Source organism: Pleurodeles waltl, chromosome 12 (genome assembly GCF_031143425.1).
Source record: "Pleurodeles waltl isolate 20211129_DDA chromosome 12, aPleWal1.hap1.20221129, whole genome shotgun sequence".
NCBI lineage: Eukaryota > Metazoa > Chordata > Amphibia > Caudata > Salamandridae > Pleurodeles > Pleurodeles waltl.
This window is the reverse complement of record NC_090451.1, coordinates 644,482,064-644,500,144: the sequence shown is the minus strand read 5'-3', so window position 1 is coordinate 644,500,144 and position 18,081 is coordinate 644,482,064. Positions and strand designations below refer to the sequence as shown.

The 18,081-nt window shown below is 46.7% G+C and overlaps 1 protein-coding gene across 5 annotated transcripts in view; it reads left to right on the top strand.

Annotated features, from left to right (window-relative positions):
• The window catches only part of ADAR (adenosine deaminase RNA specific), a 240,196-nt gene that overhangs the window by 170,493 nt on the left and 51,622 nt on the right, over positions 1–18,081 (top strand). For all 5 annotated transcript variants that reach the window (XM_069218214.1, XM_069218212.1, XM_069218209.1 and 2 more), the window contains exons 10-12: positions 9,590–9,706; positions 15,058–15,191; positions 15,877–16,059. In XM_069218214.1, the coding sequence (XP_069074315.1) occupies positions 9,590–9,706; positions 15,058–15,191; positions 15,877–16,059 (434 nt within the window). The remainder of the gene's footprint in view (positions 1–9,589; positions 9,707–15,057; positions 15,192–15,876; positions 16,060–18,081) is intronic.

Here is an 18,081-nt window from a genome sequence, read left to right as displayed (position 1 = left end):
GGAGTTCGTGTTTGACAGACTCCCAGACCATATACTCTTATGGCTACCCTGCACTTACAATGTCTAAGGTTTTGTTTAGACACTGTAGGGGTACCATGCTCATGCATTGGTACCCTCACCTATGGTATAGTGCACCCTGCCTTAGGGCTGTAAGGCCTGCTAGAGGGGTGTCTTACCTATACTGCATAGGCAGTGAGAGGCTGGCATGGCACCCTGAGGGGAGTGCCATGTCGACTTACTCGTTTTGTCCTCACTAGCACACACAAGCTGGTAAGCAGTGTGTCTGTGCTGAGTGAGAGGTCTCCAGGGTGGCATAAGACATGCTGCAGCCCTTAGAGACCTTCCTTGGCATCAGGGCCCTTGGTACTAGAAGTACCAGTTACAAGGGACTTATCTGGATGCCAGGGTCTGCCAATTGTGGATACAAAAGTACAGGTTAGGGAAAGAACACTGGTGCTGGGGCCTGGTTAGCAGGCCTCAGCACACTTTCAATTGTAAACATAGCATCAGCAAAGGCAAAAAGTCAGGGGGCAACCATGCCAAGGAGGCATTTCCTTACACAACCCCCCCCCCCAAACGAAAGAGGATGAGACTAACCTTTCCCAAGAGAGTCTTCATTTTCTAAGTGGAAGAACCTGGAAAGGCCATCTGCATTGGCATGGGCAGTCCCAGGTCTGTGTTCCACTATAAAGTCCATTCCCTGTAGGGAGATGGACCACCTCAACAGTTTAGGATTTTCACCTTTCATTTGCATCAGCCATTTGAGAGGTCTGTGGTCAGTTTGAACTAGGAAGTGAGTCCCAAAGAGGTATGGTCTCAGCTTCTTCAGGGACCAAACCACAGCAAAGGCCTCCCTCTCAATGGCACTCCAACGCTGCTCCCTGGGGAGTAACCTCCTGCTAATGAAAGCAACAGGCTGGTCAAGGCCATCATCATTTGTTTGGGACAAAACTGCCCCTATCCCATGTTCAGAGGCATCAGTCTGCACAATGAACTGCTTAGAATAATCTGGAGCTTTGAGAACTGGTGCTGAGCACATTGCTTGTTTCAGGGTGTCAAAGGCCTGTTGGCAGTCCACAGTCCAGTTCACTTTCTTGGGCATTTTCTTGGAGGTGAGTTCAGTGAGGGCTGTCACAATGGATCCATATCCCTTCACAAACCTCCGGTAATACCCAGTCAAGCCAAGGAATGCCCTGACTTGAGTCTGGGTTTTTGGAGCTACCCAGTCCAGAATGGTCTGGATCTTGGGTTGGAGTGGCTGAACTTGGCCTCCACCTACAAGGTGTCCCAAGTAAACCACAGTTCCCTGCCCTATCTGGCATTTGGATGCCTTGATAGAGAGGCCTGCAGATTGCAGAGCCTTCAAAACCTTCCTCAGGTGGACCAGGTGATCCTGCCAGGTGGAGCTAAAGACAGCAATATCATCAAGATAAGCTGTGCTAAAGGACTCCAAGCCAGCAAGGACTTGATTCACCAACCTTTGGAAGGTGGCAGGGGCATTCTTTAAACCAAAGGGCATAACAGTAAACTGATAATGCCCATCAGGTGTGGAGAATGCTGTCTTTTCTTTTGCTCCAGGTGCCATTTTTATTTGCCAGTACCCTGCTGTCAAGTCAAAGGTACTTAGGAATTTGGCAGCACCTAATTTATCAATGAGCTCATCAGCTCTTGGAATTGGATGAGCATCTGTCTTGGTGACAGAATTGAGCCCTCTGTAGTCCACACAAAACCTCATCTCTTTCTTTCCATCTGTGGTGTGAGGTTTGGGGACTAAGACCACTGGGCTAGCCCAGGGGCTGTCAGAGCGCTCAATGACTCCCAATTCCAGCATCTTGTGGACTTCCACCTTGATGCTTTCTTTAACATGGTCAGACTGTCTAAAGATTTTGTTCTTGACAGGCATGCTGTTTCCTGTGTCCACATCATGGGTACACAGGTGTGTCTGACCAGGGGTTAAGGAGAAGAGTTCAGGAAACTGTTGTAGGACTCTCCTACAATCAGCTTGTTGTTGGCCAGAGAGGGTGTCTGAGTAGATCACTCCATCTACTGTACCATCTTTTGGGTCTGATGACAGAAGATCAGGGAGAGGTTCACTCTCTGCCTCCTGATCCTCATCTGTTACCATCAACAGATTGACATCAGCCCTGTCGTGGAAGAGCTTAAGGCGGTTTACATGGATCACCCTTTTGGGGCTCCTGCTTGTGCCCAGGTCCACCAAGTAGGTGACCTGACTCTTCCTCTCTAGTACTGGGTAAGGGCCACTCCATTTGTCCTGGAGTGCCCTGGGAGCCACAGGCTCCAGAACCCAGACTTTCTGCCCTGGTTGGAACTCAACCAGTGCAGCCTTTTGGTCATACCAAAACTTCTGGAGCTGTTGGCTGGCCTCAAGGTTTTTGGTTGCCTTTTCCATGTACTCTGCCATTCTAGAGCGAAGGCCAAGTACATAGTCCACTATGTCCTGTTTAGACTCATGGAGAGGTCTCTCCCAGCCTTCTTTAACAAGGGCAAGTGGTCCCCTTACAGGATGACCAAACAGAAGTTCAAAGGGTGAGAACCCTACTCCCTTCTGTGGTACCTCCCTGTAAGCGAAAAGCAGACATGGCAGGAGGACATCCCATCTCCTTTTGAGTTTTTCTGGGAGCCCCATGATCATGCCTTTTAATGTCTTGTTGAATCTCTCAACTAAGCCATTAGTTTGTGGATGGTAAGGTGTAGTGAATTTATAAGTCACTCCACACTCATTCCACATGTGCTTTAGGTATGCTGACATGAAGTTGGTACCTCTGTCAGACACCACCTCCTTAGGGAAACCCACTCTGGTAAAGATACCAATGAGGGCCTTGGCTACTGCAGGGGCAGTAGTCGACCTAAGGGGAATAGCTTCAGGATACCTGGTAGCATGATCCACTACTACCAGGATATACATATTTCCTGAGGCTGTGGGAGGTTCCAGTGGACCAACTATGTCCACACCCACTCTTTCAAAGGGAACCCCCACCACTGGAAGTGGAATGAGGGGGGCCTTTGGATGCCCACCTGTCTTACCACTGGCTTGACAGGTGGGGCAGGAGAGGCAAAACTCCTTAACCATGTTGGACATATTGGGCCAGTAGAAGTGGTTGACTAACCTCTCCCACGTCTTGGTTTGTCCCAAATGTCCAGCAAGGGGAATGTCATGGGCCAATGTTAGGATGAACTCTCTGAACAGCTGAGGCACTACCACTCTCCTAGTGGCACCAGGTTTGGGGTCTCTGGCCTCAGTGTACAGGAGTCCATCTTCCCAATAGACCCTATGCGTTCCATTTTTCTTGCCTTTGGACTCTTCAGCAGCTTGCTGCCTAAGGCCTTCAAGAGAGGGACAGGTTTCTTGTCCCTTACACAGCTCCTCCCTGGAGGGTCCCCCTGGGCCTAAGAGCTCAACCTGGTAAGGTTCAAGCTCCAAAGGCTCAGTTCCCTCAGAGGGCAGAACTTCTTCCTGAGAAGAGAGGTTCCCTTTCTTTTGCTGTGTTGCAGTTGGTTTCCCAACTGACTTTCCTGTTCTCTTGGTAGGCTGGGCCATTTTTCCAGACTCCAGCTCTACTTTTTCACCCTGTGCCTTGCATTGTGCTCTTGTTTTCACACACACCAGTTCAGGGATACCCAGCATTGCTGCATGGGTTTTTAGTTCTACCTCAGCCCATGCTGAGGACTCCAGGTCATTTCCAAGCAGACAGTCCACTGGGATATTTGAGGAGACCACCACCTGTTTCAGGCCATTGACCCCTCCCCATTCTAAAGTAACCATTGCCATGGGATGTACTTTTCTCTGATTGTCAGCGTTGGTGACTGTGTAAGTTTTTCCAGTCAGGTATTGGCCAGGGGAAACCAGTTTCTCTGTCACCATGGTGACACTGGCACCTGTATCCCTCAGGCCCTCTATTCTAGTCCCATTACTTAAGAGTTGCTGTCTGTATTTTTGCATGTTAGGCGGCCAGACAGCTAGTGTGGCTAAATCCACTCCACCCTCAGAAACTAGAGTAGCTTCAGTGTGGACCCTGATTTGCTCTGGGCACACTGTTGATCCCACTTGGAGACTAGCCATACCAGTGTTACCTGGATGGGAGTTTGGAGTGGAACCTTTCTTGGGACAGGCCTTGTCTCCAGTTTGGTGTCCATGCTGTTTACAGCTATGACACCAGGCCTTTTTGGGATCAAAGTTTTTACCCTTGTACCCATTGTTTTGTGAAGAGGCTCTGGGCCCACCCTCCTGTGCAGGTTTTTGGGGGCCTGTAGAAGACTCTTTACTATTTTTAGTTTTGGTTGTCTCATCACCCTTCTGCTGGGGAGTCTTTGTGACCCCTTTCTTTTGGTCACCCCCTGTTGAAGTCTTGGACACCCTTGTCTTGACCCAATGGTCCGCCTTCTTTCCCAATTCTTGGGGAGAAATTGGTCCTAGGTCTACCAGATGCTGATGCAGTTTATCATTGAAACAATTACTTAACAGGTGTTCTTTCACAAATAAATTGTACAGCCCATCATAATTACTTACACCACTGCCTTGAATCCAACCATCTAGTGTTTTCACTGAGTAGTCAACAAAGTCAACCCAGGTCTGGCTCGAGGATTTTTGAGCCCCCCTGAACCTAATCCTGTACTCCTCAGTGGAGAATCCAAAGCCCTCAATCAGGGTACCCTTCATGAGGTCATAAGATTCTGCATCTTGTCCAGAGAGTGTGAGGAGTCTATCCCTACACTTTCCTGTGAACATTTCCCAAAGGAGAGCACCCCAGTGAGATCTGTTCACTTTTCTGGTTACACAAGCCCTCTCAAAAGCTGTGAACCATTTGGTGATGTCATCACCATCTTCATATTTAGTTACAATCCCTTTGGGGATTTTCAACATGTCAGGAGAATCTCTGACCCTATTTATGTTGCTGCCACCATTGATGGGTCCTAGGCCCATCTCTTGTCTTTCCCTCTCTATGGCTAGGATCTGTCTTTCCAAAGCCAATCTTTTGGCCATCCTGGCTAACTGGATGTCCTCTTCACTGGAGTTATCCTCAGTGATTTCAGAGTTGTTGGTCCCTCCTGTGAGGGAACCAGCATCTCTGACTATTATTTGTGGAGTCAGGGCTTGAGAAGCCCTGCTCTCCCTAAGTAGGACTGGAGGGGGGGAATTTCCCTCCAAGTCACTATCTTCATCCTCTGAGTTGCCATCCTCAGAGGGGTTGGCCTTTTCAAACTCTGCCAAAAGCTCCTGGAGCTGTACTTTGGTAGGTTTGGGGCCCATTGCTATTTTCTTTAGTTTACAGAGTGACCTTAGCTCTCTCATCTGTAGATGGAGGTAAGGTGTGGTGTCGAGTTCCACCACATTCACATCTGTGCTAGACATTATGCTTCTAAAAGTTGGAATACTTTTTAAGAAACTAAAACTGGTTCTAGAATCTAATTCAAACTTTTACAAACTTTTAAACTCTAAAAGAAATGCTAAACAGGATCTAACACAAGGCCCTAGCAGGTCTTTTAAGAATTTAGAAAACTTTTCAAATTGCAAAAATCAATTTCTAATGACAATTTTGGAATTTGTCGTGTGATCAGGTATTGGCTGAGTAGTCCAGCAAATGCAAAGTCTTGTACCCCACCGCTGATCCACCAATGTAGGAAGTTGGCTCTGTATGTGCTATTTCAAAGTAAGGAATAGCATGCACAGAGTCCAAGGGTTCCCCTTAGAGGTAAAATAGTGGTAAAAATAGATAATACTAATGCTCTATTTTGTGGTAGTGTGGTCGAGCAGTAGGCTTATCCAAGGAGTAGTGTTAAGCATTTGTTGTACATACACATAGACAATAAATGAGGTACACACACTCAGAGACAAATCCAGCCAATAGGTTTTTATATAGAAAAAATATCTTTTCTTAGTTTATTTTAAGAACCACAGGTTCAAATTCTACATGTAATAGCTCATTCGAAAGGTATTGCAGGTAAGTACTTTAGGAACTTCAAATCATCAAAATTGCATGTATACTTTTCAAGTTATTGACAAATAGCTGTTTTAAAAGTGGACACTTAGTGCAATTTTCACAGTTCCTAGGGGAGGTAAGTTTTGATTAGTTTTACCCGGTAAGTAAGACGCTTACAGGGTTCAGTTCTTGGTCCAAGGTAGCCCACCGTTGGGGGTTCCGAGCAACCCCAAAGTCACCACACCAGCAGCTCAGGGCCGGTCAGGTGCAGAGTTCAAAGTGGTGCCCAAAACACATAGGCTAGAATGGAGAGAAGGGGGTGCCCCGGTTCCGGTCTGCTTGCAGGTAAGTACCCGCGTCTTCGGAGGGCAGACCAGGGGGGTTTTGTAGGGCACCGGGGGGGACACAAGCCCACACAGAAACTTCACCCTCAGCGGCGCGGGGGCGGCCGGGTGCAGTGTAGAAACAAGCGTCGGGTTTTCAATGTTAGTCTATGAGAGATCTCGGGATCTCTTCAGCGCTGCAGGCAGGCAAGGGGGGGATTCCTCGGGGAAACCTCCACTTGGGCGAGGGAGAGGGACTCCTGGGGGTCACTCCTCCAGTGAAAGTCCGGTCCTTCAGGTCCTGGGGGCTGCGGGTGCAGGGTCTCTCCCAGGCGTCGGGACTTTAGGTTCAAAGAGTCGCGGTCAGGGGAAGCCTCGGGATTCCCTCTGCAGGCGGCGCTGTGGGGGCTCAGGGGGGACAGGTTTTGGTACTCACAGTATCAGAGTAGTCCTGGGGTCCCTCCTGAGGTGTTGGATCGCCACCAGCCGAGTCGGGGTCGCCGGGTGCAGTGTTGCAAGTCTCACGCTTCTTGCGGGGAGCTTGCAGGGTTCTTTGGAGCTGCTGGAAACAAAGTTGCAGCTTTTCTTGGAGCAGGTCCGCTGTCCTCGGGAGTTTCTTGTCTTTTCGAAGCAGGGGCAGTCCTCAGAGGATGTCGAGGTCGCTGGTCCCTTTGGAAGGCGTCGCTGGAGCAGGATCTTTGGAAGGCAGGAGACAGGCCGGTGAGTTTCTGGAGCCAAGGCAGTTGTCGTCTTCTGGTCTTCCGCTGCAGGGGTTTTCAGCTAGGCAGTCCTTCTTCTTGTAGTTGCAGGAATCTAATTTTCTAGGGTTCAGGGTAGCCCTTAAATACTAAATTTAAGGGCGTGTTTAGGTCTGGGGGGTTAGTAGCCAATGGCTACTAGCCCTGAGGGTGGGTACACCCTCTTTGTGCCTCCTCCCAAGGGGAGGGGGTCACAATCCTAACCCTATTGGGGGAATCCTCCATCTGCAAGATGGAGGATTTCTAAAAGTTAGAGTCACCTCAGCTCAGGACACCTTAGGGGCTGTCCTGACTGGCCAGAGACTCCTCCTTGTTATTCTCATTATTTTCTCCGGCCTTGCCGCCAAAAGTGGGGCCTGGCCGGAGGGGGCGGGCAACTCCACTAGCTGGAGTGTCCTGCTGGGTTGGCACAAAGGAGGTGAGCCTTTGAGGCTCACCGCCAGGTGTGACAATTCCTGCCTGGGAGAGGTGTTAGCATCTCCACCCAGTGCAGGCTTTGTTACTGGCCTCAGAGTGACAAAGGCACTCTCCCCATGGGGCCAGCAACATGTCTCGGTTTGTGGCAGGCTGCTAAAACTAGTCAGCCTACACAGATAGTCGGTTAAGTTTCAGGGGGCACCTCTAAGGTGCCCTCTGGGGTGTATTTTACAATAAAATGTACACTGGCATCAGTGTGCATTTATTGTGCTGAGAAGTTTGATACCAAACTTCCCAGTTTTCAGTGTAGCCATTATGGTGCTGTGGAGTTCGTGTTTGACAGACTCCCAGACCATATACTCTTATGGCTACCCTGCACTTACAATGTCTAAGGTTTTGTTTAGACACTGTAGGGGTACCATGCTCATGCATTGGTACCCTCACCTATGGTATAGTGCACCCTGCCTTAGGGCTGTAAGGCCTGCTAGAGGGGTGTCTTACCTATACTGCATAGGCAGTGAGAGGCTGGCATGGCACCCTGAGGGGAGTGCCATGTCGACTTACTCGTTTTGTCCTCACTAGCACACACAAGCTGGTAAGCAGTGTGTCTGTGCTGAGTGAGAGGTCTCCAGGGTGGCATAAGACATGCTGCAGCCCTTAGAGACCTTCCTTGGCATCAGGGCCCTTGGTACTAGAAGTACCAGTTACAAGGGACTTATCTGGATGCCAGGGTCTGCCAATTGTGGATACAAAAGTACAGGTTAGGGAAAGAACACTGGTGCTGGGGCCTGGTTAGCAGGCCTCAGCACACTTTCAATTGTAAACATAGCATCAGCAAAGGCAAAAAGTCAGGGGGCAACCATGCCAAGGAGGCATTTCCTTACACCTATCCATTTCCGGCTGCTTATAATTGTATTTCGCTTTTCCTTATGCAGCATTATCTCAGGGAAATGCAAGGTTCTCATCCGCATCTTAATGTAGCATAGTTCATCACCAGGCTTCCCAGACCCTGGACCCAAACAAGTCCAAGGTGGGATCAACCACAGTGAGCGAGAGCAAGGTTTGAAAAAAAAAAAATCTTATTCATAGAGTTGTCACTCCACATCAACCAGAGATGAATAACGTGAACTGTTAAAACTACCTAGAACTATCCTAACCTTAGTTTACCGCTGTATGTCCAGGTTGGATTAAAAACAGAAAAAAATGCTGCCATGGAACATTAATTACCCTACCGTCCTGTGTTAATGGTCAACTTGTTTTGGCCGTTGTCAAATGTGCCCCAAAGGTCAGGGGCCTTCGTCAGAACGTAAAGTCTCTAGTTTACTCAGTGATACCTCAACATCAGAGGTTTTTTTGTTTGCCCTACTGTCCTATTTGATATAGCCAAGAACCTAATAAAGTCAGAAATCCCTAGATACAAAAGTCATGTGCAATGAAAAAAATTAAACAATGTAAGATATTCAGTCTCACATTATTGTACTCCACAGATCATTGCTTTAGAAGTTGTAGGAACATTGCCTGACCAGAGGAACTCAATTGAGCATCGTCTCCAGCCCCACCCCCACCCCCTTGTGTGATTGGTTATTTTGGGAGGAGGAATGTCTGGATAAATTACCTCTCACCCATCTGTTGTGTAGAGCATTTTAGCTCCACCATCACAAGATTATTTTCCCATATCATAGATTCCACCTGTAATAGGTTAAACTAAACAGAAATATCATGCCTACCCTTCACTACCCAACTTCTCCAAGTCAGGGTTCATAATAAAGGCAATGAAAACGCCCAACTTCTCATTTATGAAAAGACTTAGAATGTGCCTGAAATTAAGCATTAACAACATATTCTTGTATAGTGTTCTAGGATCCTAATCCTAAAAGTGATCTAGTTTTTTTAAAGAATTCTGTGAGGGTTCCCAAGATGGAGAGCCATGGTAACAGTTTACATTTCTTTCTTTGCTGACCTCGGCTCGTTCCTGTACTGAAATCTATGTGCCATTGTGCCAACCTCAGCATTTTGCAGCCAGAAGTGGAAAACTGCCTGTCCTAATATTGCTCTGTTCATTTTTCCCTCAATGTGAAAATGATGGTCATGTGCACTCTGTATAACCGAGATAGTGTCAGGTCATTTTTTTTTTTTTTTTTTTTACTTTCAGGTTCCTGTACAGTGAACTAATGAAGCATGATCCAGAATCTTCGGAAGCCATTTTTGAAGAGGCGGAAGGTGGAAAGCTGAAAATTAAGGACCATATCACCTTTCACCTCTACATCAGGTACTTGATGATTGTCCTTAGGGTACAATTCTAGCAGGTTTTGGATTCCATGTAGTTATTGGAGCTATCTCTCTGCTTTATCCTTCCTGTTCAAGAACATGCATTGGCCTTTCCTCGTCTCTTGTTCAGTGAAGCTAAACCAATGTATCATCATTTGCAAAAATCACACTAATTATAATTTGTTCACATTACATGTGGCAGGCTGTTTTGCCCACCGATTTGAAAAGGGGCAGCTTGAGCTGACCACAAAGTTTAGTGCACTTTGAGACCTGTGACTGTAGTCACAGATTTTGAAGTTAGTGCTTTATGTTAGTTTATGGGCATAGTAGCCAGATTATGTATATATTTTTTTATTTATCGTCTCATGATTTTGTTTCAATTCATGTACTCCTGAGTGAACTAAACAGATGTTGCTTCTTTACACATGGTGGGAAACTTTTGATGCTTAGAATGTAGTCATTTACTGCTTGGTGAAATTTGGACATACAGTAGGCTAGATCAAAAAGCTTCCCTTGTGTATAGAAACGACTACTCTTCAGGATAGTGATAATAGGCCATTTGTTGATAGTGCATGCAGTATTTGTCCTCATTCTGAGAACCGGTCAGTAGTTAACGAAGAACGCAGATGGTTTACAGATAATATAAAAACATAAATCAGCATCATAACATCCTACCTTTGTCAAAGCTCATGCTGACCCAGTATTTGCAGTTGCTACAGATCCCTCACCCCTATTGTTAAGATATATATATATATATATATATATATATATATATATATATATATATATATATATATATATATATATATATATATATATACGTTCGATGGCATGTGGCTTCCGGTTGGCAAGAGCATTATTTTTAAAGTTCTTTGCCTAACCTTTAAAGCGCTGTATGGGGGCGGTGCTGAACACCTGGCTGAGAGGCTCAGGTGGTATCGCCCAGGGCGTGTCCTAAGTTCGAACAATTCCTACTTGATTCAGGTCTGTCGAACTCGCAGAGTCAGGTGGGGAGACAAAGCCTTTACAGTGGCAGCTGCCAGTCATTGGAATGCTCTACCGCTGGGCATTAGGAAAGAACATAATTTCCTGACATTCAGGAAGCGAGTGAAAACGTGGCCGTTTCCACAGTAATGTTGCTTGGCCTTGGCCGTTCCCTCTCTATTTATGTCCTCGAGCGCTTCGATGCTAAGGCCGGAACGCGCTGTATAAATATCCATATACATACATACATACATGTGTAGCTGCAGATACACATGCTATGCATATTGATTCCGACATCTAGTGTTGGGTTTGGAGTGTTACAAGTTGTTTTTCTTCTAAGAAGTCTTTTAGAGTCACAGGATTGAGTGTCTCATCCTCTTCAGTTCCATTGCGCGTGGTCAACAACTCCATTGTTAGATTGTTTTCTTTCCGCCGTCTGGTTTGGACGTGTTTTCTCTCGCTCTGAGATTTCGATTCGGAAATTTCTAAACAAAAACCTTCCTTTTCGTCGGTATTGTATCGAACGCGTTATTCATCTTCCATCGAAACAGCAGTACCGTCGGAAAACAACTTTGTTTGCCCTTCGGAAGGTTTTTTAAAGTTTTCTGAATCAAAATCTCGGATATGCTCCTTTGCCACAGGAGGTGGTCATATAGGAAGTATATTCAGCCCAGGGGAGAGTAGCCCATTGGCTACTACTGTGCACTCCCCTAAACACCCCTAAATTCAGTATTTAGGTGGCCCCCTGACACCAAGAATTCAGAGTCAGTTGACTACAAAGAGAAGAAAGACAAAGAGGTGAAGGCGCAAGAACTTTGGACTGACTGAGGACTTAACCCAAAACAATGCCCTAAAGTTAAAACTTCTGGCCATAGTAAGAGAGAGGGTCTAGCACACATGGATGGTGGCAGCAACAATACAAATAGGGAGAGAGAGAGGAAACTTTTGATCCTAAAATGCCCAAATGAATTGTCCTCAAATATGTTGAGGGTGATGATAGAACTAAGTGGTCCACAACCTTTGAGAGGGCTTGTCGGACGAGAAGGTTACACTAGAGATCTTTTGGGATTATTATTGTAACTCCTGTAAACCAACAAAGGTTGCCTGGACTAGATGCATAAGTGCCCCCTTACATTGGTACACTACTTAGCTAGCCAGCTTCCTACAAGGTTCTTATACTCTTCTTGTCGGATTTGTTCCTCAGACCCCTGGAGGTCAGGTGGCATTACCAGTTCTTGAATACAAGAGGAAAGGAGACAACTCCTCTGCCAGATAAAGACAATAGCTGAGTAGGTCTTTTATCTACTCCCCTGTCCTCTTGTGCTATGAGATGCTGGTGTTCGGAGGCCTTCTTTATAGTGGTTACCAGTGAGTGATTAGTGAGGATTTTTAATTGTTACCTGAAAGTGCTCACTTTCAAAGCAGCTCTTCTTTGTAGCACTTTCTACCAGTTAACTGCAAACCCATCCATGTTAAGTCTTCTCTGTCCTTCAGTAGCACAATGTCTCTGTTGGAGTTCTTCCTGCCATTCCTGGAGCGAGCATAATAAATGAGAATTTGCACATTTCATCCATGTAAAACGTACTCCAAAGATTGGCAGCAGGGCAGCTTCAAAAGCAGATCTGATATCAATGCACCCGTTTTGGGTGATCAGGCTCTCTGGAGTGCTCTAGATGGCTCTTTGTGCTGTAACTGTTCACTCCGCTCATATTACTAGATACCTGCCCAATAATTAACCCCACATTTTACATCTACAGTATAAATGTACACTGAAATACATGTCTCCTGGCCTTTGTTCTAAGTGTCTTTTCTGTGCCTTATTAAGTTGACAATGATCGTATGTATGGAAAGGAGTTTTAGTCTCGAGAGTTAAAAATACCTGTCAATCCGCTTGTAAGAAAAATATGGGGATATCACAAAAATAAAGCAGAAGATCTCAAAGCAGGGAAGCGCTTTAGAAGCTGGAAAGAACCTTCTTAATACTTACCTCTGCATATTACAGTAATTGATCTTCATGTCATTATGTAGCCCTCCATGATGTGTTCAAGACATTCCTGTTCAGTGTATGGGTAAAGTAAACTGGGTGATGGTTGTAGGTAGCTGGCTCTTCATATAGTGGACCAAAATGAAGTACACTACACAGAGAGTCCAGACAAACCCCAGTGGTATCATAGAGGCACAAATGACATCCCAAATGGTCTGTTTTTGGGTAGTGGGGTCGAGCAGTTAGGCACATCAGAGGGTAGTACTAGGCATGTTAAGGCAAACACTCCTTCAGTGAGTGAGCAACAAACTCAAAGACATCCTCCACCAATTTATAAAAATAACACATACTTTTATATAAATTTAGATACCAAGATCACCGGATTCAGGTGAGTACTTTTCGAGTTATGAATTGTTATAGTTGTCAAAAGCTGACAGTGCATTTTTCAGACATGGTACTGTTATCCTATGGAGGAAGAACAAGCACTGCATACAGGTATAGTACAGCGACTTACGGAGCAAAATTCCTGGACTTAGGGTAAGAATGGGGCAAGGGCCTAAACTGCATCAACAGGTCACCTCTGGCAGTCTAGTGCAGTGGTGCAGTTCAGCGTCGGGTAGCCCCTTGTAAGTCTAGGGGGATCGTTCCAGTCACAGGATTGCTGCAGGGATAGCCAGAGTCCAGTCTTGTCGAACTACCATGGGGGTTCAAGTCTTGCGATGCTGGTGGGCATAGGGACAGCATTGGTCCTGTTCTCCTCAGTTAGGGTTCAAAGGTGTTTTGAACGTTCAGGTTTACCGTCACCGGGGGCAGTCACGATGGAGGGAACCCACAGAAACAGGCTGCTGATGTGGACTGGGGATCCATTCTGGCCGAGCCAATACGTGGGCTTGGATCTCACAAGCCTGTGGCGTGTAGGGACACAAGTGGTCCTCTTCACCTCTGTCTGATGTCTGGGTGCAGAGATGCACTGGACGTCTGGTCTCAGTCAACGGAGGTGGTTGCGATGAGCGGGGTTCTGCAGGACAGGCTGCAGACACCACTGGGAAGTCTGCAGTGGGCAAACTAGAGGTGGTCTTTGTCTCTGGAGGGCTTGGGAACCATGTTGATACTGTCGGACCACTTCAGCTAGGCGGCTCAGTGCATTGGTGATGTCCTTCTGCTTTTGGTTATCGCAGTCCTCATAGTTCCTTCTTGGGTTTCCTGCAGAAGCAGGGAAGGAGCTCCTCTGCTCCAAGGGAAGACTTTTGGGTGATTTGCGAAGAATTGGTAGCTTTCCCAGTTTCTTGGAGGCTGCAGCGACAGGACAGGACAGGACAGGTCAGTTGCTTCTGGAGGATTGGATGCAACATGCAGGTTAGCAGTGTTGGTGCCAAGACAGTCATGGTCCTTGGTTCTTGGGCTCAGCACGCTTGTTGTCCATGCCTTCTTTTATTTCCAGCGAAGATCTGAGATCAGGGGCTCCCCAAAATACTCCATTTGGGGGACAATAAGGGGGAGTGAAGAGTATTAGCCAATGGGCTACTTATCCTTGGTGTCACTACACTCCCTAGATGACCACTTCCTTGGAGCGTGGGCATCACCCTGTCCCAGAGTTTCTAATTCCACCACGCATAAGATTGCAGAATTCACAAGGCTGTGTTCATTTCAGGCTGGTCACCATAAGGGCATGTCTAGCCTGGAAATGCAACACATCTCCTGCATATCTTATTTTCCCACCTGTCCTGGTACCAGATAGGCCCTGGGGCAGATCGAACAGCATCTCCCTCTGAGGAAAGCCAGTTCTGCCTACCAAAGGCGTTGGGCTTCTTTGAAGCCTCCTACCTTGGAATGCAGATTTCCAGGTCATCCTGTTGGGAGTGTGGTGTTTAAAATCACTGCCAGATCAGGTTTTTGTTTCTGACCTCCAGAAAGCAAAGGCTCTCACCCTTAGGGGTCAGCATCTCGTTTGTTGGTAGCAGGCTGGCTAGAACTATTCAGTGAGCCCACCAGCAGTTGGTAGATAGGGGGCACCTCTAAGCTCTGCTCTGGGTGCATATATTAATAAAAATGCTGGGGTGAGAGGTACTGCAACCAGAACCCAGCTTCCTACAATGGTCCTTTGGGCAGAGACATAAAGGGAGTCAAGTGTACTTTACCCATGCTGGATTTTGCTCAGAAAATGATTTGGTATGTTATTACAGATTTTGACTGATCAAGACAACACAGTTTAATTGGAAAAACATCACTTTTCCAAGCTGTCCCTCATCTCATCCTTAACATTCCATGATACATGTGCGGTCAGAATGAAAGCAAGCATTGAATGCAGTTCATTGCTAAAAGAAATATAGCAAGATTTATTTATGAGGTTAAGTGAAATGTATTTCATTTGTGTCCTTCTCTAGCACCGCGCCTTGTGGGGATGGTGCACTTTTTGATAAGTCTTGCTCGGATCCTCCGGCTGAAGAAGGAAACACAACTCATCATCCTCTCTTTGAGAATCCCAAGCAGGGGAAACTGCGCACAAAAGTGGAGAATGGTGAGTTCAGGTCTAGCTGACTAAACATCAATTCCCCAGTTGTTTCTTTTACTTGAGGTGGGGGGTTTGGGGTGATATAGTCAATTCTAATGGTAATGCCTGGTGTATTTTAATAACCCTTTGAAATATGATTTGCTACGCCATGTTGGAATAGTGTATAGTATCCTTGTAACCATGCATGCAGACTTGTGGAGAAATAAAGAGGTTGGGGTTAAGACTTCCATAAATCTAAAGAATTGTTTGAGACCCACTTTACATTTTTTTGGCATTGTTCATGATAAAATTCTGGTATTAGGCCTGATTCCCTGGGTCTGGTAGCCTCTGTCAGAAGTGAGGAAAATGGTTGTGGTCCTGGATTGCCTATTTAGTACCCTGTCTAAGAAGAGGAATGCTGTTTAGGACCTTTGATATCCTTAGTTCAATGGACTTTGATGCGACAACTAGACAACGTTTTTTTAAATTACTTGGTACCTGCAGGTAGTTGTGATCCCGGACTCCCTGTATATCTATAAATCTGCTAGAAGGGGTGAGGGAAATGGAAATTGAATTAGTAGGTGGTATTTTGGTGTTTTAGTGGCTGCATGTTTTTAAAGGGTGAGGAGGGTGTCCTGGCTATTTGTGGAGGACTGGGAAAATTGACAATGACTGTGCTGTTTAACACTTGTCTCTTTTACCACTTTAACAGGAGAAGGTACCATACCTGTGGAGTCTAGTGACATAGTGCCAACATGGGATGGTATCCAGCATGGGGAAAGACTGCGCACCATGTCATGCAGTGACAAAATTCTGCGTTGGAATGTGCTTGGCCTACAGGGGGCAATCCTCACTCACTTCATGGAGCCAGTATATCTCAATTCCATCACGCTTGGTACGCTTTCCTTGCAAGCCTAATGAGCCAAAAGTGGGACTGGGGAATGTTTTTGAGAAATAATTGTCACTTCACTGTAGGAAAGTCACTCCTTATGGCATGGTTACGCCCACTTTTTGCCTGTTTATCAGTTTGTTTAGACTGTTTCACTGGGATCCTTCTAACCAGGACCCCACTGATTGTGCTCTCTCCTCTAAATTTGGTTGCTTTGGTACCCTTTACACCCCACAATTGGCACATTGGTGTACCAGGGGTCCCCCATGGACTGCAGCATGGATTATGCCACCCATGGGAGCCCATGCAAACTATATTTGCAGGTCTGCCATTGCAGCCTGTGTGAAAAGGTGCATACACCCTTTCACTGCTGCTCACTGTAATTTACCCCTATGGTAGGCCCTCCTAGCTGAGAGGGCAGGTTTCAGGTTCCTGTGTATGAGGGCACCCCAGCGTGAGCAGAAGTGCCCCCTACAAACTCCAGTTCCAATGTACTGGACTCTGTAAAAGCGGGGAGGCCATTTTACCCATGTACTGGCCACAGGTCACCTGTGCTTCAGATAAATAATTGTACTTCCGAACCTAGGCATGTTTGGTATCAAATATGTCAGAATCATACCCAAGTACTAATGACATATTGGTGGCATGATTCCATGCATTCTGGGGGCTCCTTAGAGGACCTCCAGTTAGCTCTTACAAGCCTTTTGAGGGTTTGTGGATAGCCGCCACTGCTGCAGCCCCTCAGTTTTCTGCCTTCCTGCTGCTTGACCAGCTCAAGCAGGGGAAGGCAGAACAAAGGATTTCCTGTGGGAGAGGAAGGCAACACCCTATCTCTTGAAAATAGGAGGTTCGGTGGCATGTGTAGCTGCAGATACACATGCTGTGCACAGTCCGCCGTCTGGTGTTGGGCCCGGAGTGTTACAAGTTGTTTTTCTTCGAAGAAGTCTTTTCGAGTCACGAGACCGAGGGACTCGTCCCACTTCGGTTCCATTGCGCATGGGCGTCGACTCCATCTTAGATTGTTTTTTTCCGCCATCGGGTTCGGACGTGTTCCTTTTCGCTCCGTGTTTCGGGTCGGAAAGTTAGTCAGAATCACGGAAAAATTCGTCGGTATTGTTTCGTTCGGTATCGGGTTAGTTCGAACAAATCGACACCGAATCTTGAAGAGCTCCGGTAGCCCTTCGGGGTAATTTCGATCATCCGTCGGGGCCTGGTCGGCCCGACCGCATGCAACATCGAGACTGATGGAACGGACCCCGTTCCGATTCTGTCCTAAATGCCATAATAAATATCCTTATACGGATCAACATTTGGTCTATAACTTGTGCCTGTCCCCCGAGCACAAGGAGGATACGTGCGAAGACTATCGTGCGTTTCGGTCGAGAAAAACACTCAGGGACCGAAGAGCCAGGAGGTTGCAGTTGGTGTCCACGCCGACAGGACAACGGTTCGAGGAGGAGGAAGAAGAAACTTTCTCCATCCACGAGTCTGATTCCGAAGAATTCGACGTCGAAGAACAACCAACCGTGAGTAAGACGTCGAAACAAAAATCACACGAAAAGACTGACAAAGCCTAGGGGACGCCACCGCCAACAGGCCATGGCTCAACCCGGAAAGTAGGTGACCGTCCATCGGCACCGAAAAAGGGCGAGCTGCTGTCGAAGTTATCCGACTCCGGTCGAGATACAGGCACTCAGAAAAAATTCGGCACCGGAGTTGGTCGGCACCGAGAGGGCACGACGCCGAAAAGAAAAAAGATCTTGTCGGAGCCGAAAAAAATCCAGAGACACGGTTTCGGTGCCGAAACAGCCGGCAACCGAACCGAAAACTGGTTCCTACTCAGAGGAACAAGGACTGTCTTCTCAACTAAAAAAACACAGATTTGAGGAGGAATTACAAACAATAGAGCCAGATCACACGCAAAAGCGGATCTTTATTCAAAAGGATACAGGGAAGATTAGCACTCTTCCCCCAATCAAAAGGAAAAGGAAACTTGACTTCCAGCAAGGAGACAAGCAACCACAAGCA